At 38.7% G+C, this 24,721-nt stretch overlaps 1 protein-coding gene across 2 annotated transcripts; it reads left to right on the plus strand.

Annotated features, from left to right (window-relative positions):
- Nucleotides 1–164: 164 nt before the first annotated feature.
- rabl6b (RAB, member RAS oncogene family-like 6b) lies at nt 165–22,731 on the plus strand. 2 transcript variants are annotated; one of them, XM_008280612.1, is made up of 16 exons: nt 165–251; nt 2,859–3,249; nt 3,370–3,504; nt 4,974–5,021; nt 5,208–5,237; nt 5,607–5,659; nt 5,843–5,931; nt 9,709–9,849; nt 10,807–10,912; nt 11,114–11,217; nt 11,908–12,293; nt 14,489–14,642; nt 15,017–15,220; nt 16,597–16,858; nt 17,077–17,263; nt 17,809–22,731. In XM_008280612.1, exons 2-16 carry the CDS (start codon nt 3,120–3,122, stop codon nt 18,093–18,095), a joined length of 2,316 nt encoding a protein of 771 aa, XP_008278834.1. In that variant the 5' UTR covers nt 165–251; nt 2,859–3,119; the 3' UTR covers nt 18,096–22,731. The 2 variants fall into 2 exon arrangements, with proteins under 2 accessions (XP_008278834.1, XP_008278836.1); XM_008280614.1 differs by lacking the exon at nt 5,208–5,237.
- Nucleotides 22,732–24,721: the final 1,990 nt, after the last annotated feature.

The following is a 24,721-nucleotide window of genomic DNA, read 5'->3' on the forward strand; positions in this document are numbered from 1 at the left end:
AAAAAAACTTGAAAGAAATCTCGAAAATATTTGCACGTCCGTACCGCACTATTTAATTTGCGAAATATCAGCTTTATTGTGAACACGTTTACCGGACGGTGTACGGCGTTGTGTTCGGCTTTACGGCAGGTCGGCGCAGCTGCTTTCTTTGCAAAGGAATGTCGCTGCTATATCTGTGTGGAGATGGAGGTCTGACAGATGTTTTGAGGAGAAGATGTCAGGACTGCTGCTTCTTATCTCACTAAATAACCGTGAGTATTTTCAGCGGACGGCACCATGAAGAAGTCATCCAGACGAGCGGCGTGTAACGTCTCTAAGAGCAGAGGAGGGACGCTAAGCTAATATCGTCTGGATAGCTAGCTAAAGCAGAGCCAGAGGATAGCGTTACCTTTTAGCTAGGGTGACGTTAGGTAACAAACCAGGCTGCCTCATCACCATTTGAAGCCTGTCGACCTTCACACACCCTTTATATTATTTGGCTTTCGTATTTTTAATGGCTTTAACTCAAATATTCGATAAAACCCTCTGTAAACCGAGCGAACAGCATGGAAAGCTAATGCTAGCTGGCTGATGGTAAAGAGGGAATTCACCCCAAAACCATTCATTTACTGTGTTATTAATGCAGTACTGATCAAATCGGTTTTGAATTTGAGGTATTCTCTGCTTAAGATTAACAGACACGCACACTGCAGTGATAATGTCAACTGGAAACAAACCCCGAAGCTGATCCTGATTGTGAATAATGTAATGCCTCCGGGACACTGACAGCTCCATTAGGGTTTTACAGGGACGTGGTCGTGGTCATGCGCTGGTACACAACTGGAAACTTTTCTTTTATGTATCACTTATCTGCCTCTATTATTTGACTTATAAATCTATGAGCCAGTTATTTATTCTTTGTCAGTACCTGCTGCATAAAGAGTCACCTGATCACATCATCATTAGATGCTTGCGCCCCTCATGTGTTCCTATTACATATGAGTCAGAGCTAAGCATCTGACATTAAAAAAAAATAAAAAATTAGAGAATGCTGTACCCATCTATATGAAAACAACATTATCTATATGTCTCCATGTGTTAATAACTTGCCAACATTTCACAGGTTTACATGACAGTGTTGGTTTAAAAACAAATGGTGTTCTCAAATTAGGAATCATTTTAAGTATACAACAGAAGTGAGTGCACTGTTGTGCACTATATCTTAAATGTCAAAAGATTCAAACGGGTATAAGCTCTCAATAACTGCAATATTTCCAAGTTGCTAAGTAGTGTTCTTCCTCTTATCATCAAGCAAATACAAATACCGGTACTTTACAAAGATTACATTAAAAACACAGGCCCCAAAGTAGAAGTTCAATGCAAAAAAGTGAATATACTTGTGATTACTGACATGATAGAGAACTTGTGATCACTGAGACAAAATTGAGTACAACTGGGATTTTCAGTCAGCCTAACTGCACTAACATGGTTAAATAATGACCCGCATAAACCAGAACTTGATCACTTTTAGACCTATGGGCTGTGTCTATATACATGCCAGCATCATGGCTGCACATTTTCCTGAGAAAATTAAAAAAAAAAAAAAAAGGAAGATCAGTGACTGACTAAAAGTCAGTTAAAACGCAGTTGTAGCAGTGATCAGGAGGAACCGAAAGAGCCATAGTCCAACCATGGGCAATGCACTTCTGATTCAAAAACAGATACACAAGTGCTGCAGACTTTACACATGGGTTGTCAGTGGAAATCAGTTGACACATTTCTGTTTACCTTAAGTGATACTGCATAGCTGTGAACTCATTTCTGTTACATACTTTATATAATAACTCTGTTTTTAAGTGAAATGCCATAAACTGCACTAAATGACTAGACTGCTACATAATTCACCTGTTGGCACAGTTCCCTGTAAGAATATGGGTAGTATTTTTGTTTCCTTTTTCCCTTTTCAGTGTTTCTGTCCCAAACACAGTATCATATAACTAATTTCAACTAATTTCTTGTAGCATATAGAGATGCAACACATCGCCTACAATACTTTGAACACATAAAACATTGAAACGCACTGTTTTGTGTTACAACTTTAAATGCAGTGCAGGACTTGTTTTCATTATCAATTAAGATGCAGATTATGGTTTCTGTGATCAAAAAATATCATGTCCATAAATGTTCTCAGTGCCAAAGGAGACCATATCCAGTCTCAAATCAATCAGTCAACCCAGGGATCCAAATTCCAAAGACATTCACCGAAATATCAAAGAAGATGGAAACTCTGAGTGAATCTATGCAAAAATAAAAAAATAAATACTTCATGGATTATTTAATCACTAGATTTGTTGCTGATTGATATCTGTCAAATAATCAACTAATCATTTGCCACTTTAATTATATTAAGCTGTAATGACAACCAATATAGTGTCGTAAAAATGTGTCTTTTCTGGCTACTATCACTTTTGGGTCAGAAAAACAGAAGGTTTAGGAAACAGGATAAAAATGGTGTGCTGCAGATGGTATATCGTTTCACCCTGAGGGTTTAAAGAGTCTTTGATACTTCTGCAAATAATTTGTTTTAAATTATCATCAGGTATTCCCCTCTGTCCTAATGGACTTGGTAACAGTTGTCTGTGCTTCTTGATATTTATTAAGTGAAGTTATTTGATGTTTGAGGTTATTTCCTTTAAAGACTGGGTTGCACTCTTCCAGTGCATCTTGTAACGACAGCATGAGATGTATGAGATTATGTATGTGAAAAACCTGTTATGCCTGTTATTTTTTACTGAACCTACACCTAAAAATGACATTACTTTTAAAACCCAACTGCTCTCTGATTTATTTATTCATTTATTTTATGTTTTTGTTTACAGATGCTGCTCAAAACAACATGGTAGTTACCTCCACCTCTGACAGGCAAGGAAGAACATCTAGTCAGATTTAAGGGGAGCTAAATTAAGAGTCAATATCAAGTCATTTGTCATCATATTTTCTCCTAAGCATGGACCCTTAACTTTCTCAACCATCAGACTACACTGTTACACTTTTCCTTAAGTTATCGTGTTAGGAATCATCGGGCGGATTTTCACTCTGTTACCACGTGTCCCTGTAAGAGCTCTTGAAGCCTCATCACCATGTTTTCAGCGCTGAAGAAACTGGTGGGATCTGAGCCAGGACAGCTCAGGGACAAGAACATTCCCGCTGGCCTGCAGTCGATGAACCAAAGTTTGCAGAGACGCTTTGCCAAAGGGGTCCAGTATAACAGTAAGTAATCTAGCCAATCAAGTGAGCCGTCGTCTGCAGTCACATATGCCTGTCTCATTTGAACATGTCAAATGTTGCTGCTTCTGTTTTTTGATGACCTGAATTTCTTGCTCACTCAAGTGAAAATAGTCATCCGAGGCGACAGGAACACTGGAAAGAGTACTTTATGGCATCGACTGCAGGGCAAGAAGTTTGTGGAGGAGTACATACCCACTCAGGAGATCCAGGCCACAAGCATCCATTGGAATTACAAAAGTAAGCCATGTCACCTCTGACCATTACAACTCATTTCATCTCCTGTTTCTGTTTTGGTGAATATTTGACATCTGCTGTTTGTGCCTCATGATTTATTTCAGTGGCTCCATATCAAGGTAAAAGAAAAAAAAAAACTGTTAGATTTAGCTGCAGCTAACTGATTTTTAGAGTAGGTGTCCAGTATTTGTGTGAGTAGCTTCATACTTAGCAAAGCTTTTTCTACCTCTCCTCCTAAGGCTGCACGATATTGGAAAAAACTGACATTGCTATATTTTGTTTTTCTACTTTATATATATATATATATATTGTGATGTTAAAAAACAGGTTAGTAAGTGTGTCATGTTAGGTAAGCATGTGTATAACCTACTAAATGCATGATGCAGTCTGTGATCAAAGCACTGTTGTCTGATCCACATGTTCAGGACAGCACACATTATGTGTTGTTATACAGACTTGATGTCTCTCATCGAGGCCCCAAGTTGCCAGTACTTCGTTTGGAAACAGTTGCTTTGCAGTTGTTAGTCCTTATTAATAAAGTAGCAGTAAGACTTATGTAGGACTTTGTTGTCCAGCCAGACCACAAGTCTGTTGTAGCTGCATAATATTCCACATCTCTGTAATGACTTGAGTGTGTGATGGTATTACATACCATTTGTCAAGTGACCAAATCATTTTTTGAAAACCCTCTGTTGTAACTGTGTTGATTAATATCATGTCTTTGGTGAGGTGAAAGCTATCACGTCTATGATTTGTCTCAGCTGTTTGGAACCTTTCCTGTATGCTGTAACACTTGCAAAGGCTTCTGAAATAGTTTTTTGCTCTGTATACTATTCAGATCTGTGTTTGCAATAGTCATACAGATGTTGCTGAATTAATGGTCAAAGAAATTATTCATGTAATCAGAACAATCGCAAGACACTGCAGACACAGTACCTGTTTTTGATCGATATCAGCCTTTCTGTCACCGATATGTTTTTCAACTGATGTTGCGTTTCTTAATGCAGCCGTTTCTCTCCTGCTCCTTGCTCATTTTGTTGTGGACATGCAAAGCCTGCATTTAACTCAATATTGTATAATTAAAATTGTTTTATTTTTTTAAATTCATTGTATCCAGGAACTTTTAAATCAGAGTAAATGATGTTCTATCAGACAGGCTTCTCCTTTAGATTAGTCATGGAAAATGAGAACCATGGAAGTTTGTGTTTTGTTTTAAGTAGCAAAAAAAAGTTAGAACATTATGTGTATAAGTTAATTAGCCTTACTTCACATTACACCACCTGAAATGTGACTATTGGGCACGCCCGCATCATGATGTCAGTCCGGAAATGATATATCGTGCAGCCCTAAATATCACATGGTGTTTTAGTTACTAGATCCATATTAGTCATTTAACAGCCTGTACATTTGAATTCCTCTCCTCTGTGTCCCAAAAGCATGAATAATGAATCCACCCTCTGTGTTTGTCTTAGCTACTGATGATGTGGTGAAGGTAGAGGTGTGGGATGTGGTGGACAAAGGTGAGTATTTGCACACATGCCAGTCAAAAACTTTCTACTGAGGCTGACATTGCTATGAGACATTTTTCCTGTCTTCCTACTGCAGTATCTTAAGATATCAAATAGGCGCTTGTTCGGTTCCTTGTTTGTTTTTCTGTCCTCAGTGTTGATGTTGTCTTTTTTGCACCTCTCTTACACTCATCTCAGGCCAAAAATATCCTCTTCCTGAAGGTGTAGGTGAGCGCTACTATAGTGTGTAGAAACTTAACTCGCCTGTTTGCTGTGGATTTGCCCCGCCTCCTTCCACTCCTATATGAATGTCAATATTCTCAGGGTTGCTGTGTGGCTACATCTCAAAGTTTGGCTGTTTTTCTGCCTGATCATCTGCACTGTGTGAGCTGTGACTTAATGCCAGCAGTGTGTACTTAAAGGGCAGTGTTTGTTAAAGTAGGCTGCAAGATGCTTTTCCATAAGAAAAGCAGTTGTGCTGCTCTGCTTGCTTTACTCATCATAAACTAACGTAAAGCAATAAACTAAGCTGTAGACTGTGATGTTACTTCACTTTTCAGCTCCCCTAAACTTGTGATTTTTTTTTTACTCTTTCAGGCAAAGGCAAAAGACGTGGAGACAATTTGAAACTGGAAAATGAGCCCCAAGAGGTAATTATCACATGACTGTCATGTGTTCAGGAAAAAAAAAAAAAAAAGCTTTGCTCGAGTATGTGGGTCAGTGATTAAACTGGCCAAAGAGGTTGTATAGGAATGAATAATGAAATGTTTAAGTTCTGCAAAGTATTGTCGTACTTTTGTCTGTGGCTTAATAAGAATGTTTGTGTGTTGTAGTCAGATGAGGTTGCCCTGGATGCAGAATTCTTGGATGTGTACAAGAACTGCAATGGAGTCATCATGATGTTTGACATTACTAAGCAGTGGTAAGAGTCGTCTGTCTGTGTTGTTGTCCTCGCACTGGCTCATCAGTGAAGTCTAATGCTACAATATGCATGGGCAGATTAGATTTCAGTCTGTCTGCGTGTGGCTGTAAAGCTAAAAGCTTCCATTGGTGGATTTTGTTCGGCTTCAAAGACAAAATTCTTCAAATACATTCTAGTCATGTCATTTTGGACACCCTGAGGGAAAATATAGTGACATTTATTTTAATATTACAGGGCTTTCTGCAGGGACATGGAGCATCCCCCCTTTATTTTAATGAGTTTGGCTACCGGTTTATAAATATATAGTGAAATAATGTCAAGGAGATCTAGGATTCATGTGTGTTAAAGCTCACGCAGTCTGTAAGTAGCCACACCTGCTTCTGTTTGATCAGAATTGTTTGACCTTTTTTGAAAAATGTATTAATTAACACCTCTTCTGTCAAGATAGATCAGATAGAACTTTATTGATCCCTTTGGTAGGGTACCTCAGGGAAATTGTTGTTGTTTAGTCAAGTCATGTCACAATGATGGTTAGTGTGTTGTTTGGCTCAAAACAATAATGCACTTATTTATTGAAAATAAACATCATCAAATTATTTGTAAAATTAACTGATGCCAAAACACTGAACTTGATTCAAATCACATCTTGATTCAAATGTGAATCTGTTGAATCAATTCAACTTCTACTCTTCTTCTGCTGTTAAAAGTGAAGTGAAAACAAAGATAATTTATTCATTTGTTCATTCATTTATTCATTCATTAAGCCCATCATCGCCTCTCTGGTAACTGCAGCTCTCTCACTAGACTTTTAATGTTTACTGCCCAATCGTCTAGTTGCTGCCACTGGTGTTTTCTGGAGAAGCCCATTTAATGAGGATGTACTCTTTTCTGTGCAATCAATTCAACTCCTAATGTGTTGTTGTATTTATCAAACTCTGAAAATGACTCAGCAGGACACAACCTCTTAGCTGTAATGAGCATATGGGGATAGGACTGATACAGACAGATGAGCACATTTCTCTATTATTGTGCTCGCATTGTTTTAAAGTTGAGGCTAGTCATCAAAGTGCACCTTTTTAATCTGAACATTTACTTAGTATAAAAACATTATGATAAAGTGACTACCTGGACTTAAATGTGTAGCTGGCTGTGATGCTGACAGCTGGTGCTTATGGAAAGCATCTTAATCACATGAAACATGATGCACCTATCTGCTTGTTAAGACCTTCTGATAATACTGCTTCTGGGTCCCGGCCTCTGCCACGTCGGCTGAGGCTCTCGCCTTTTCCACTTGCTGCAGCGCTCTGTCTCTGGTTGTTTGAGCAGATTTGACAATCACGATGAACCTTCATGGACAACTATTCCACCCTCACCCTAATACTTCTAAAAGGCAATGCCAGTGTTGTATTTATATAAGCCTAGCTATATTTTGCGTGGCAGGTCATTATGTTAACTAGCCTGACTTCACTAGCACAACACAAACTTGGATCTACATATTTAGTTTTTCACCTTAGTTCATTTCCAAAGTTATGAAAGTCCTGTACATTTTATTTTTTATTTTTTAAAGAAATACTTCAGCCAGAACAGGACCTATCATCTTTACATGCCAGCTAGCCAGCTAGCTCACTGCTAATTTCCAACTCACCTCAACCTCATAAATTGTCTTTTTCATTAAGGCCTGGACTCTACTCTTGGTTATACCACCTGGGAGAATAGTTACATGTCACGCTATAGGAGCTGAAAGAATAAAGGCCCCTTTTCGGTGGTGTCTCACTGTCTGTTTGCCTTTGGGATCTGAAGGAGCATTTGGACCCAGAAATGGCATTATGTGAGTGTCAACAAGCAGATAGGTAGTGTGACCTTCCTTTGAATTAATATTAGCGGTGTCACTCTTGCTTGCAATAGCACGATATGAACAATATTAAAGCCGCAAGTGGCATTGGTCAGGTCCTCGCTTCTCGCGGGAGTGCGACTGAGACAGTCGGTTTACATATGTATTTAACACACTGCGGCTGTGACTCGGAGCACCTGTGTGAAGTTTCAGGCCGATCGGAGCACATACAGCCCAGTTACACAGCACGTCCCATTGTATGGCGTTTTGGCAAAATTGTATGGGCCACCATTTTGACGCCGTCAGACTTTTGCGGAGCGTTTTAATAACTTTTAATCACCACATCGTGTATTTTGTGCTGGCCAAATTTCAGGTGTGTACGACTTACCCCCTAGGAGGAGATAGATTTTGAAAATGGCCAAAAATGAGCGAAAATCGTAACATTCTGACCGTTTTTTTCAAAATGGCGGACTTCCTGTTGGGTTTAGGGCTTGGTGCGGATAATTTTTTGTGCCTCCCAAACTGCTACACATCCCCACCGAATCTTGTAGGTGTAGATGAAACGGCCTTCTGACGGGACTCGTTGAATCCCGGAAAAACCAAAAAAAAATGGCCAAAATGGCCATTGATCAATATTGCACGGGCCGCCATTTCTAAACTCAGACTTTTGCGGAGCATTTTGATATCTTTTAATCACCACATTGTGTAGTTTGTGCTGGCCAAATTTGAAATGTGTACGACTTACCCCCTAGGAGGAGCTAAATTTTGAAATCGGCCATAAATGGCCGATTTTCAACGGTAAGCTGCCATTTTTTTCAAAATGGCCGACCTCCTGTTGAGTTTCCGGTATGTGTTCTTGAGGTTTTTTTGTGCATCTCGAGTTGTGTACGTGTGTGCCAAATTTCGTGGCTGTACGTGAAAGTGTGTTCAGGGGCCTTTTTTTTGTAATTTTGTAGGGGGCGCTGTTGAGCCATTTTGCTATTGAGGTGCATATTTCCCCCTAATTCTAAAAATTTTTTGCCGGGTCTGATTTCTGTGGTGAGTTTGGTGCGTGTGTGAGTACGTTGAGTACCTCAAAAACGCATTTCTTTGTGACGAATAATAATAAACCCTAGCAGTTCCAATAGGGTCTTCGCACCCTCTTTGAGTGCTCAGACCCTAATTATTCTGCCAGTAGTCCCTATTAATGCACCATTTTCTCCTGTTTGAGCAGGATTTGCCAAAAACTGCAGTGTTCCACTTTTGTACTAAGTTCTTTCCAGTTTTCAAGTTTTATCTTTCATAATAATAATAATGTCAATAATAATCTGAAGTTACAGACTGCTTTTCAAAGTCAAAGTTCCAAAGCATGTCACAATGACAGCAAAATAATACAGTCAAGTCATAAAATCATCAGGATTTAAAACAGGACAGACAAACACAATTCAGTGCATAGAAACAATACAGATTAATATAATTTTCAAAAGAACTGATAAAGTTCAAAGAAATAAAACTTAAGTAAAATCAGGAAAGGCTCTCCAATAAAAGTGTGTTTTAAGAAGAGACTTAAAAGAGGTCACTGACTCAGCCAGCTTTTTTTTTTTCTTTAGGCAGATAGTTGATCTCTGGGCCTCGAACTGGAAACTCTCCGTCTCCTTTAGTTTTCTGTGCCTTTTAAAGTGAAGATTGATTGTATCGTAGCAACAATGAGTGCCACTGACAGTAGAGGAAGGTTAAATTATTGGAAAACAGCCTAAAGAGTGGCTCTAATAAACTGTCACACTCTACAATGTTAGTTTCAGTCAAGTCACAGAGTGCAGTGACTGCCAAGTGAATCGTAGTGTTTCGATGTAAATAGAAGCAGCATATGAGAGTAGATGCACGTCATCATCCACCCTTGTAGATTTTTTCACATTTTTAAACATGTACTCAAAAGTGTTTTTACATTTTGATTCTGTCAATTGCAGGACATTTAACTACATCCTGAGGGAACTGCCCAAAGTACCCACCCACGTACCAGTGTGTGTGTTGGGAAACCACAGGGACATGGGCGAGCATCGCGTCATCCTTCCTGATGATATCAGAGACCTGATTGCTGGGCTGAACAGGTAGATATCAGCTAAAGAACCACTTTGGACTTTGAATTTTAAAATGGTCATGTCAATAAACATTAAAGTTGCATAGCTACCTTTCAGTCATACATGACAATTCCACCACATCCTCCTAATTTTTCCTCTAGGCTGCATCAGCTAATGACAAAACTGTATTGCACCATATGTTATGTGCAGAAATAAATATCTGGTAAGTGTGAGAAATGAAAAAGTAGCATAAATAAGGAGGAAGTGAACAGAAAAAGGAACAAAATAAGTGAGACTCACTGTGAGCAAGTTAAGTGATGGTGAAGAAGAGGAAACACTTTTATTCAAAACTAGCACAAAAAAAGAGATTGAGGACGGTCACACTCCTTGTGATCTTTGTTGAGGTGCTCAATAACTTACTTCTATAAATTACTTCAGTGAAATTACTGGATTTGTCCTCTTCATGTTGGGTCTTTCTGATCTACATTTTTTGTAAAAAAAAATGAATAAATAAAAAATGTACCTCAAACTGATATAAGGCCTGAAGTCCTTGCTCCTTGAAAAATGACCACTCCAGGAGTCTTGTCCCTCTAAATCCTACCAGTTTCTGGGTGTGTGTTTTTTTTTTTTTTTTTTAATTCCTATCACATTTTTAGTCAGTGTGGGATCAGTTTTTCAGTGCAATATAGAGTCCTGCGCCTCGTATTTAACCTGGTAGGCTCTGTGTAAAACGTAGGTGTTAATATTTTAATGATTTACTGCCCACAAGCTCAGCTCTAATCAACCTAAGTGTCCGCACAAACAGACAGCAGGTTTTTAACAAAAAACCCCCACTCTACACTACCTATCTCGCACCAACCAGCAGACAGACAGAACTAACGACAAGCTGGTGGACACAGAATATATGCGGTACATATTGACATGCGGTAACTTTTATTCAGTATGTACTTGGAGCTTGAGTTAACTACTAACACTTGTCTTTTACAGACCAATGGGATCATCTTACATCCACTATGCTGAGTCCTCTATGAAGAATGGGTTTGGCTTGAAATATCTGCACAGGTTTTTCAACATCCCCTTCCTTCAGCTACAGGTTACTTTTTATTGTCATTTGTATCATTATTATATATTTTTTTAAATTTCTGTTTTAAGTTTTCCCCACTATGCTGTTTTACGTACATAATCGCTATTCAATTATCAGTGTGTATTTATTTAAATCACACAATGAGTGCCTGTATTATTTCTGCTTGTGCCCAGTTTTTTTTCTGTCAGCTGTGTATCTGTGTTTGCACAGAGAGAGACTCTCCTGAGGCAGCTGGAGACCAACCAGCTGGACATGGATGCCACCCTGGAGGAGCTGTCTGTCCAGCAGGAGACTGAAGATCAGAACTATGAAATGTACTTTCTGCTTTTATTTCTTCTCTCTGTGTGCATGCTGTGGTACAGGGCCTCTAAAGAGACACCCATGAAAGATTTCTCTTACACGTTTCTGCTGCACACCACATAGAATAGTGTGTGCTGCTGGTACGTTTTCATGTGCAGCAGTTGTTGCAGTCATGTCCATGATGGAGTTCAGCACTGCTGATGCTGAGGACACACCACTCTGTAGCTCTACTTCTACCATCCAGCTGTTGAATTTTACACAGATTTATGAAATGTTTGGATCCATTTCCTTCGACGAAGTTTTTCTTTTTTTGCAAGAATTTGTGAGTATAAAATACTCTTCTTGTCTCTCAGTTGTTTTTTTTTCCAGTATATTCCAGACATGTGATGGTGGTAGGGTTTAAAGGTAATGTCAACATTTTAAGAAGTACAACATCCCCATTTGTTGCAAGATAGTTTAACCAATAAATACAGCTTCCACGCAGTTTATTTATTGCTGATTTCTTTATATTGCAGTCAGGTTTTTAAGTCCACATACAGCACAGGACTACATCAGAACATCTTCCTGACAATTAAAATATATATTTTGACATTTACTGAATCAAGAGCAGCACTGGTGCTCTACTGTACTGCACTGTGTTGCTAGCCTCAGATATTATTGCAGGTGAACCACAAGTTATTAACAGTCCTTTTGTGTTTCTCCAGTTTCCTGGAGAACTTGGAGTCTCGCAGTAAGGGCTATGGCTCTCCTGGTCCAGCCAATGGTCAAAGTCCCTCCTCAGGCTCCCAGTCCCCCATCGTCCCTCCCAGTGGAGCCTCCACGGGCAGCTCCAGCCCCAGCACCCCACAGCCCCCCATGCCCTCCCAGGCACTTCCACAGTCACCATCAGTGTCCGCCTCCTCCCCACCACCTCCCACAGCAGCAGTTGGCGGGGCAGCTTCGCCTACTGCTGAGATAAAGCCACCAGCCCAGTCACCCGAACACCTCCAGTCATCAGCTGCATCTGGAGCGTCAGGACCCCAGAAACGCAGCTTCATCTCCCGCTGGTTTGGCTCATCTCCTGCTACTGAAGCTACTGCTTCTGCAACAGGTGAGTCCCTTCTACACATTATTTAAACAGCAGAGGGCAACATCATCTCTGCTGTTGTGTGAGCTTATTCACAGATTTTAATGTCTCCTTAATTAAGCTCTTGTCCATCAAGGGGTTGCCATTGCAGTCTGACACTTGAGTTTGTATTTAGGACAAGTGAGCATAAGAAAGTCACCTGTAAGGTAAACACAAGACTGTGTGCAGGATTTGAGCCAGACATTGCCAGCAAGCAGCCTCACAAGCATCACAAACCTGTGTCTGTATGCTTGACCAGAGACCTGTGCAGACCAAAGATCTGTGCAGTTGTTGTGATTAAAAAGTTAGCAAGGTGCTCTTCTTTTTGCTCTTGGAAAAAAAAATACATCGGTGCAATGTATCTGTTAGTCAACAGTCAGTTTAGCAATAACTGGTTGTGTACGTCATTTTCCAGTCTTGCATATTCTAGATAGCAGTTGATAAGTGACCTGCAGGCGAGACTAACTGACAGTAGATAATATGGTTTTATAGATAGAGGTGAATTTTAAGTTCACTGAGGTCAGCTTCAAGCAAAATACCGATGAAATATTTCATTATGACAAAGGCCTGATGAACAAAGTGGTTGGACTTTGTTTATCACCCTTTTGTTCATCCAAATATTTATATAATTCAGCTAATTCAGCTCTTATCTGTAGCAAAATTAGTTAAACCAGTTGTCAAGGGGTATTCTATTACCGATAAACATAACACCGCCAGGATTATTAGCTGTTGGAAATCATAAGAATTTTCACCAACCTTTAAAGGCAACACAGAGATCTTTTAACCAGTAGCTGATATCCTTATTTAAATAAAGCTAAAGCTCCCTATCATGCCCCTCAGCAGTTTGACATGTGAGCCTTATGTCGAAATGCACAAGTTACTTCTATAACTCAATAAATGGCATCAGATAACTGTAAAGGCTGCCTCAATGCAAAGTTAAATAGAGATATCATGTGAACATCTTGTAAACCGGATTAGGTTTATTGTGTTCTGCCCCTTAATCTTCCATCCCTCCCTCTTGTCAATATTTAATGATGGCAAAATTAATTAATAAATTACAAAACCCTGTGAATTAGCCATGACTTCATATCTGTCCCTAAAAATGTTATTTCCTCTTGCTGTGTTTTATAAAGGAGATTTAAAAAATAAATAAATAAAACTTGTACAACTACAGTAATTACCAGAGCATCAGTTTCCCTCTCTTTCTTTTCCGCTTTCACTGATGTCAGCTGCATGAATGACATTCTGAATATTCAACGCTTTATATATTATATACATTTGGATCCCCCCGGTGGCAATGGAGGGAAAACCATAACTGTGCGGCCACAAGCTAGTAAGGACTAGGATAATTAAGTGGTGGCCACAACCTTATTGTTGCATGGCCACTACTTTAAACATGCGATCAAACAGCACAAAGACATTGCGAGCTGTCTGTCCACGTTGATGTTGCAATGAATTAATGGTTGATGTTGGGCAATTTTAACATTTCACCTAGACACACATCATGTGGAGTGCATAATTGTTTAATCAGGAGCTGCCCCCAACCAAACACTTTTGTTGTTGACGAGTATGCATTAATTCAAGCTATTATGAGACTCGTCGTTGCACATTTCTATCTATCTAAATGTCAGTTTTTTTGAAGTAATTAGAAAATGAATTGAGTTGCTGGAATGAGAGCGGACATTGTTAACACTGTACTACATTACTGAGAAGTACAAAGTTATTGTTAATGAGCTTTTAAAATGTTTTATTTATATATATATAATACTAATATATTATTATTTATAATATTATAAAAACACACACAAAGCCAGCCATAGCAAAACTGGAAAAAAAATGGTAGCCTATAAATCCTGATTATATCAGGAAACTAGCAAGGAGACTGAGCATTTCATAAATAAGCCTGATCATATGGTGAGCTTCGAGTCCATGAAGCACAGCATAGTAAGTAGTCACAAGATTCAAGACTTAGAGGTTGAGAAATGCAGAGCTTTCCAGTGGCTCAAAGGAATGGCTGGTGTTGGAATGTCATGTGATTTCACAGGTTTTATTGGAGTTTTTCTGTTATTAACAAGGCAAGCACATGGCAGTGCTGCGATCGGACCTTTTTGGCAGTAAAATTTGATTTAAATTAAATAAACTGATTGTCACTCATAAATTTGTCTCCATGTTTTCTGCAGAGGACCCTCCGGCACAAATGTGTCCAGCTAAGGTGCAGAGTGTGGATGATTTTGTGCCAGATGAAAGACTGGACAGGAGTTTTCTAGAGGACAGCCTTCCCTCGAAGAGCAAAGTGCCCCAACCTGCACCCGCTACAGCTATGGACAGCGACAGGTGAGGTGTTTCTTCATGCCTCTGAGTTAGCTTGGTAATACTTTTGGACAACACATTTGTTGATTTCCAACAGTTGTTGTGTTTTTTTTTGTTTTTTTTTTAATGAACTTTGATATAAGCTCAAATGTACATTAGAAACAAAGCTTAATTTGTTGTATTCTTTATATGAATGAAACATATTTTACTTAAAATTTAAACTGGTTTTGATCTGACATAATGCATAATCTTATCACATTTCTGTGCATTTGAAAATGTACATTAGATATCACACTTATGTGCATTAGATGCACGAAAGTTCTGGTTTTAGTCTAGTCCACAGTAGTAAACCCTTTCTTCACAAGCTAAGGTAAAAAGACATTGTTTCTGTATTGCAGTGATGGCGAAAGCAGAGGAAACCCTATGGTGTCCGGTTTCCAGGATGAGCTTGATCCTGATGACACTGAGCCCAGCCTCCCCCAGGCTAAGACTCTGCCCCACAGTAAAGATATTACTCTTACCAGTGATGAGGAGGAGGGAGTACCGGCAGCCCCCACAGTTACACAGGACCAAGACCTGGACAGTGAACAGGAGCTGAAAACGTAAGTCTTTTCTTTTTTTTCAGGTTGTATACCTATGTAATATATCCCTTATCAGATATAGGATACGTAGCATTGCTGTTTTATCTATCTGTTGAAGACAGAAGTCTGAAGTCATTCAGTCCAAATAAGTAACAGCTTAGTTTAACATTTTTAACAGTTAAACATAAATAACATTCATTTGTACAATTTCTATTGTGTTTTTGAACCTATAAAAAACACATTAATGACTTATAAATATGCATGTATACAACAAACAATGGACACAGTTTGAGCAGAAATTAAATTATTTGTCACTGTAAATACATCTAAGAGTAAATGTCAAACACAGTCTCAGGCTGCAAAACTAGAGTCATAATGAATTGTCCCTTGAAAGCTACTTTCCTTACAGATATCCATCACTATATCCAGCATCATTACTGATGATCGAGCTCATTCCAGGTCTAAATGAAAACAAGATCAGAAATCTGTCATCAGTTGTCAGTACATCTGAAAATCATGTTCTTAAAAATGTACCAGACACTGGTGCAAATATTTCAGATGTTTTATATTAGTGTTTTATATTAGTGATAGTTCTCATCAGTGTGTTGACTTTTAATCAGTGGTGTTGAGCAGGATCATGACTCTGAAGACCTGTTTCATTTTTGTCTATGGAAAATTCTATTCTTGAGAACTTTTACATTACATTTATATAATTGACCTTTAAACCCACAACACCAGCCTGCTCCTCTGTCAGCGTCACTGATTTCATGGCTGACTCACTGGATATAGGTTGCTGGAATAAGCCTGTCATTGGCCAATAATCTTAGTCGGCGTTCTTTCCCTCCTCCACTTTCTGCATATTACAGTTTCCGTCACCTTTGGGAAACCACAGCAAGAAGTGCTGGACTGCAGCCTACCACACTAAAAATGAAACTGAATCTTTTTGCAGAGAATTCGCTACATCCTATTTTTGTCTCAGTTGTATAGTAAATTCCATTTTGCGGTATCTCTTCTATTGCTTTCTTTTATTTGTGATTTGATTTTGCCCATGTTATGCAAATTGCAAATCAGAAATTACTGTCAACCTTCATGGATTGAAAATACAAGTGCTGAACTGTGAATCATTTAGATCTGCCACATAAAGTGCTGTGGTGTAAAGTACAAGTAACCACTGACGATTGCGAAGGTTCCTGTGATGATCAGATAAGAACTCCTCACTGCTTCTACAGAAAAAGACAAGCTAGATAAGAATTGTGAATTTGCACTTAAAGTTTACAACTGAACAACATGACAAGACAAGTACAAATGTATACAGTATATATAGAAAAATCTATATATTTTAAGTAGTAAAATATTTATATTTTAAGTATAAACTGTTACATATCATCCTGTTACAGACCCGTGATCCACATCACGAAACCAAAGGTGACATCTAAAGCTCCAGAAACCAGAGACCAGACCACAGCACCCATCTCCCTCACTTTGACTCCAGCTTCAGAGCAGCCAGCCAGACTCCAAGGCAAGAAGAAGGGAAACACACCCAAAGCTGAAGACTCTGACACTGACCCTGAGGCTCCTGTAGCCCAGCAGATGCTGTCTTTTGTCATGGATGACCCCGATTTTGAGTCTGAAGCATCAGACACACCAAAAATAGCAAAGGTAAAGCAGTTGACTTTGAGTCAGGCACCATTTAGTTATTCAGTCAAATCCACATAATACAAAGCAGACACAGTACCGACATATTGACTCGTACTAATAAAGAGATATGACATACATTTCTGTTATAGTATTCTGCCACATCTGAAGTCTTTTTTGTTTTTGTTTATGCTTTCTTTTCTTGAGTGAGCATTCACATTTGGCTCCCTTGTTCAAAGCAGGATGCGTTTCCCGTCAGGGATGAGCTTCTGTCCGACCTCTCTGACGATGACATGCAGTTAGCCAAGGTGCCAGAGCCGTTGAAGCCCACTGTGATCTCCTTTAAGCTCAAGGATGATACTGACCTGTTTGGCCTTGGAATCCATGAAGAGCCTGCTGCAGCCAAGGACAGCAGCGAAGATCAAGAAGGCAAGTCGTGTTATATCTGTCGATGTGCCTTTCAGATATCTGCAGTGGGTAATACCCTATTTGCAGATTCACTGATACCAGAGGATATCCAGTAAAACAGGATATGGAACAAGTTTATACCATCACTCAATCAGACTTGGCAGGATGTTTTGTGTATTTGTGGTTTTCCAGCTTGTCAAACCGGTCATGTATCCGTGTAGTCTCTGCATCGAGTTTTACTCATTCCATCAGCAAATTTGTTGAGGAAAAAAAAAAGAGTATCTGGGTTTTGAAAGAGTCAGCAAGAAATGGATTGGCAACACTGGTCTCTAATGTTTTCTGCAACAGCAGTTCCAAGCCTTATTCCACAAAAATGTTATTCTGTCACCTAAAGCACCAGTTATTAACCTAGAATAAAAAAGTTTGCTGCTGACTTAGCCAACTACATGGGCTACCTAGCTAAATATTCATCAGTTGTTCAGCTCACTAGCTTAGAGGCAGGGCTATTCAATTGGCTGAAAGGTGCACCATCATAAGATTGCTGTACATTTCTGCTCCTCTTTTAGAGAAAGAAAGCAAGCACTCCTCCAAAGACAAGAAGAAAAAGAAGAAGAAGAGCAAAGAGGTAAAACCGTTGCTGTTCATATTACACACAGTGAACACTATTTGTCTGAAGGTTAGTAATGCCGGTGCATTGAATCTTCTTGCACACAGGAGGATGAAAAGAGTAAGAAGAAACACAAACACAAGAAAAAGGAAAAGGAAGAAATTGCAGCAGGAGATGAGAAGGAGAAAAAGAAAAAGAAATCCCGGACCAAGAAAACAGAAGTGGACGAGCTGGAGGACTTTCTAGGCGGAGGAGCAGGATCAGTCAAAAGAGATGATGGCGATTACGAAGAACTATAAGAGCTCCTGTTTTATGAGGAAGTGGAGCCACAGAGCAGCGAGGCGCGTGCTTGTTGGAAAAACCTCCTGGTTCCTTGACTTGTATGTGCATAAAGCAGCATCTCCAAGCCATACACTATACGCAAGGCTACCAACTGCATCCAGGTAAAATAACCAAGAACTCTGGTACCTGTATGTTCCTTCTGATTATCTCCCCATCTGCACTACTGCTCACTTCCATTCCAAACAATAAGAAAAAGCGGGGAGACCCACATGTACTGTAGTGAGCCGCGACATAAAATTTGACGATTGGCGTGGCCACAGATTGGCTCTACTTTGATGTGACTGAATATGTTGGCTTATCATTTTCTTTGATTTGATACAAACTGTAAGTGATCCACTCTGAATGAGCTGCTGTAAATACGGTTACCATTTAGTCTGAATGTTTGTGTGGTTGGTGTAATAATTGAGAGCATGCTTAAAGTGACGACTGACTCCTTAAAGATTCCATCGTGTTCTTTCTGTTTCTTTCCTACTTGTTGGCTTAAATGGTTAATGGGAGATTTAGTATTGTGTCTAATTATGAACTGAATTTAGAGTGAACTAATTTAAAAATGTCTTTTCTTTTTCTACTCCTACATCGTCCACACTAAGTCAGCTCAATGTGACAGTCCATCTTTTTCCTTTCTGTCGGTTCTTTATCTACTGTTGACCAGTTGGTCCTACTCCAGAGCTGACCTAACACTCCCTAGAGTTGTTCCATATCTTGCAGTCATCACATTTTTTTTTAAATGCCACTGTAGCCAATCACACTTTACAGTGGTTATCATTAGACTATATTTATGCTGACTATGGTTAGATAACTGCGTTGTCAGAAAATGGTCATTTAACCACCTTTTCAACACAGCAGAACCTGTTGGGTAGCTTTCTATTAGATATCAACCAGTATGTTTTTTTCAGGTCTGATTTTAGCACAGGAGACCAATAACTGATATCAAAAATGTAGCTGTAAAATTTTAAATCCTGCTGTCAAAATTGAAAATATCACAAACTGGAACACAAAACATCATTAAAACGCCTTTGTTTCTTTACTTATGATTCGATAAGAGATCCTTCAGTATTGACAGGCTCTTAGTTGTGGCTTGTAACCAATCACAGGTGTGGGTGGAACATTGCTCGAGACCACAGAGTGACTACACTCAGAGAGCATCAGAACCAACATAGCACGTTTTTAAACTCATTTGTTATCAGAAATCGGTTGCAAAGATAATGACACTGATGAGCTGGAAAATACAAAGTACTGACTCTGATAATCAGCCATGCCGACGCGTGGTCGACCCATACTTTCTAGAGCCATGAACATATTGCTGTCTTACACTGCATGTAAGAACAACTAAATTATGAGCTTGTCTGTATTAAAAATCTCACTTACAGGACCACTTTGCTAGCCAAATAGTTACAGTGCATGCCACATAACTGCAACGTCTTCTGTTTGATTCCAACTGGCTTCTCTTGTCTCATATTTCCTGTTGACTTCTTAAAGTGAACAGGAAATCTTTAAAAAAAATTCAACCATGAATTAGGCTGTGATCCATATATAGGTATAAAAAAAACATGTTATTGGGAGTTACAAAATTATTTAGTGCTCAGGCTACATGATATCAAGCCCCACAAGGTGTCAGTCACAACAGTCATGTTTTGTTTCTGTATAGTGCATCATGGTGGATGACAACTGATGCCACAGTTCAGGATGTCCCAACAAAGAAATTAGCCATCACCTACTTCATCTGCCAACATAAGATCAGCTAAAGGACTAGACAACTCAAACTGTCATCCATGGACAGGCCCATAGCTTTCTTTTTTCTTTTTTTTTTTTTTAATTACATAGTCATTACGATATACACACAGCATTGAATGTCATTGTTTACAATCTTGTTTCTGGAAGTTTGTTTCATTGTACCTGCTTCCTAAATGACATCATGCAAGTTGTCAAAACCTGCATGTTACCTTAGTTGTGGACCAGTGTGTGGTCTGTTTTGTTTCTTGGCAAAGTTTAAAGTTTGGCAGGACTTTGAGTCTACAGTCAGCTAATATGATACAGTTATCAGACTGTATTTTATGTGCATTTTAAAGTAGCACATCAGAAAAAACGTGCATGGAAAAAGCAAAACTTACAAAACTTTTTACACTCCCTTGGGGTTATTTGTTACAAAGTATGTGCTGTTTCGTGCTTACAGTTGGGACGTGCTACTTTGTCATAAAAATTCGCCTAAAATGTTGACCGTCGCAGTCTGTGGTATGAAATGAGCTGTCATCTGTTTGTGAGCTCTCTGGGGCTCAAGCTTGTTTATGTTCATGCATGACACTTGCAATGCATGAATGTAACCGTGCAGAGGAATGTTGGGTCAGAATGGAAACCAGTTCGTAACCATCTTATCAGACACGATCATGTAGTCGGAACTTGGAATCACTGTCATTTCCTGATAACTCGAGCAAGCTCAGCAAAAGCTAAGTCTTCCTGTTACTTGAGGTAATTTAAAAATGAAAGATACTCAACCATGGCTCTGGTTCTCTTGCCCTATCTGCTCCCTCTTTGTTTACAAGTCCACTAACCAACAAATTTGCACCCTGGGATCTAATCACAGTACATATATAGGTCACGTTTTAACAGGTGTAAATAAGGCCATGGCGTTATAGGTGATAAAAGAGAGCAGGAGACTCACAGGATCACTCGGCTCGGTGTCTCCAACCATACCAGATACTTCACACATGTTGATTTTTGTCTCATAAAAAAAAATACAATAAAAAATAACAGAACAAAAAAAACAGTCACCTTTGTTCATCTGACTGGGGAGGAAAGAGACACTGCCTGTTCAAGGTTCACTATAATTCATAAAACAGTGTTTACATACAGATAGGAAAATGCTGGTTGTTGGTGCTGTCAGAAGGAGTGAATCTCCCTGATTCCTCACTGATCTCTACATAACTCTGTTCATGTGCTCAGTCATAAATCCATCAGAATGAATTTATGACTGTCAAAGCTGGCAGTGACCCATCTCTAAAGACAGAAATATTGTGCAATCTGATAACCACCAAGTAGCCGTTTTCCTGATCTTAACTAAAACTCTAATAGTTTTCACAGCATTGTAAAAAAAAAATAGCGGCTTAGCATGGACGTAGTCTTGGTGTGAAACTGACAACAGCCAAGAAGCCTGGTGTTTGCTTCTGGCATCTCCTGAAGCTGCTTTGGCAGTGAACTTGTGATTTAATGGCTTCACCCACTGATTAAAACAGCTGCAACTCTGAATTTCCTGCCCCCTTAACACCTTGCTTTCTCTGCTGCACCTTATAGGCTACATACAAGTAATTCTCTTCATGTTTTCTGCAATTGCCTTAATGGAATTTACTACAAGGGAATGATATGCAGTTGGCCCCATGAACCATTTTAAGTGTTCTTACTGTAAACAGTTAGAAGTAAGGTAGCTTGTTTGGGTTTAGAATGGTGTCTTAGCCTTTCATTGGTGGATCTGTATCATCCTTAAAGCCTGTTATAAGATTGCTGTGAATCAGTACATTTATTTGTCTTTTGCTTTTGTTTGTAATTGGACAGCAGTTCCTCTAAAGGAGTGTGATGTTCATATTTCTCTGTACGTGCAAAAATTACGTGATTTTCTCATTGTTTTGTCCTTGCGTTATTTATTGCTTCTGTTTTTTTGTTTTGTTTCAAAATGTCAGGGTTTTGTTTGAGTGATTTTTGTGCTCAGACTGTCCTCACAGGCATCATGCAGCTTTTTATGGGTCACAGCTGTTCATATTTTGGGACTTTCTCCTTTAGTACGCAATCCAGCGGTTTACTTCCACAGCTTTTTAAGGAAGTATACGTGTTCATATGAACTGCTCGACTGTGGTATTTCTTTGGTCTAAATGCCTCGATTTGCCTGCTCTTGATAAACGGACATGACGTGCAGCATCTTCCATAACTGGCAGCGAGGCAAAACAAACGATGTGTATTTTTAGACATGTTTTGACAACTGACAGATTTCATACAGTTTTTCATCTCCCACACACAGATAGTTCCACTCTGTTGGTTTACAAAGAAATAATGTTTGATATTCCAAAGTTGAAACTATGCAGCATTGATCCTGAATACTGTATGCTCTTCTTTTTCTGTCTTTTGTCCTGTGATTGAGGATAAATGCTGACAGCACAGTTTCAAGCAAAGCATGAGACTTAAATGTACAGCAAGAAAAGAATGTATAAAGTATATAAATAAATATATATTTGAAGATCTTTGTTCCAAAATGTTACGTACACCATGTGGAAACAATGTCTCTGAAATAGTATAAGTTTATAGAATAAAGAAAAGATCCAGGAGGGGACGTTGATATAATTCTGCTGACTGAAGTAATCCTATTTCTGAGAATGAGACGCACTTTAGAAATATTGTGTTTTCAGGTATTTTTTTCCAAATGGATGTATCACATTTTGGAATGAGACCCTTCATTTATTTTTCACCCCATGACATGTTCCATCTTTAAACTATGTGTGAGTTTGCCTATGTTTGGTTTGTCCAATAAATGCAAACTTATTTCTTCATAAAAAATAAAAAAAATCATGTGTCTTTTTTTTTTTTTAAGCTTTTGATCAATCTGAAAAACACCATGCCTTGGGTTTTTTGCCACCAGAGTGCAAAACTCCCCTCATCACTCCTGCAGAAGGAAAGATGTTGTGCTTCTGTCCTGTGGATCATCCAGAGGTCTGCTCACACCAACGTCATCATAAAGCGCCTCTGCTTTCTGGAGAAGAAAAGACAAACACCTGTGAGCATCCCTGATGCTGGAATGTATAAAACTTTGTGCCCTTCCTGCATTGTGACCACTTCAGTCGACAGCCATTCACACTTCCACATTATTGACAATAATTACTCCAGACCAGCAGGGAATAATCTTCTATTCCTTCTCTGTATATTTCCACAGGATTATTGTCTATATATTTTTTTTTTCCTCCTAAATATTGCATCATTAATCCAAAGCTGTAGATGGTGGTGGAAATGATCAGATCAGCTGTGGAATATGTGTTGAACCTTTTATTGTACAATCAACACACAGGTACAAATAATATTAGATTAAAATAAATCATATAATATTGAGTAAAAATGTAACTGTCCACTGTAGTGGACAATCATGCATCAGTGGTTATCTTCTGCTCATCGGGGCTGTTGTGCCATTTAGTAAAAAAAACATTATTAAATATTGTATATGTTTATTATTTGACAACATTTTAAAAAGAAAACTGAATTATTGTGTGCACTGCACATTAGAGAAACATGGTAATATTTGATTTGATTGTGGTTGTTGACAGAGTGATAAAAAAGAGACATCCATAATCCCCTCTGGAAAAAACATGTAGCTTTATTATAGCAGCAAAATAAAACATAAATTCTTGAAGTTGACTTAGTTCATTGTTCAGTTTTTTGTTCTGTAAATTGATCCTGATTCATGCATTTTTAACTAGATAATAACTTCTCTGCATATTTCAGCTTAAAGTTTCCTAAAATTTGTGATACAAAAAGTAATATTTAATCTAAGCACTCAACTGGGGACGTTTCATAGTGCTGTCTGTTGGGGGAAATGTTGATCCTATTCACCTGCAGCATTTTGCCCAGAAGTGCATTTTAATTCACAACTGTTGGATAAATTGTTTTATTAAGGAGTAATAAAAACTCACTACGTTTTTAACAATGCATGAATGAAACAGTTCATGTTTTCTTAGAATAAAGAATGGGCAGTGTTTTACCTTGAGAGAACGTCTGGTTATTCCTGGAACAGAAAGATTAGAGAGTCTCATTTATGTCCTCATCATGTGAATGGATCAGAGTTATTGCGTCCAACCCATCTAGACTTACCAGACACCAGAATATACAGTTGCTGCAGAGATACATTTCTCAAACACAAACAAAAACAAAACTAAATACATCACTAACAAAGAACTTAAGTTTTAAGTTTTAAGAAATTAAGGACATTTTCCCGATGTGATGTTGCCTTTAAATAATCATTTCATGATCAATGAAACAGCAAATGGACTTCAGTCTCAGTTCAACAGTCCTCTGAGTTCGAGGAGACCATTAAACTTGTCTGTTTCTATAGCTGATGTGATGGACCTGAACACAACAGTGCACACAGAGATCGCTGACTATTAAACTGTTAATTAGGATTATTTTTACGATAAAATTCAGCTTCCTATGAGGCTCCACTCTACTCTTTTACATCAGACTTGTTCTTGTCTTCAAGTGTGACCTGCTGTTCCTGTAGAAGCACATTTGGAGGTTTTCATTCCACATTACTACTTGTGCAAGTTTGTGAATCCCCAAAAGTGATGTACTTTAACTGAAATATACAACGTTACAAGCCACTTGTTCACTGAATCCTGAAATACCAGATAATCTGAAACAGGAAGACTACAAAAATACTAAAAACTCAGAATGTTTAGTTGTAGCCCTGAGCAGTACCTGCTAAATTAACCAGAACTCTAATACCCTCCTTAATAGTAAGGCACTCATCCAAAATAAAATTAACTCATTATTTAATCATTGAG

The sequence above is a fragment of the Stegastes partitus genome, unplaced genomic scaffold (genome assembly GCF_000690725.1).
Source record: "Stegastes partitus isolate 25-593 unplaced genomic scaffold, Stegastes_partitus-1.0.2 Scaffold202, whole genome shotgun sequence".
Classification (NCBI taxonomy): Eukaryota; Metazoa; Chordata; class Actinopteri; family Pomacentridae; genus Stegastes; species Stegastes partitus.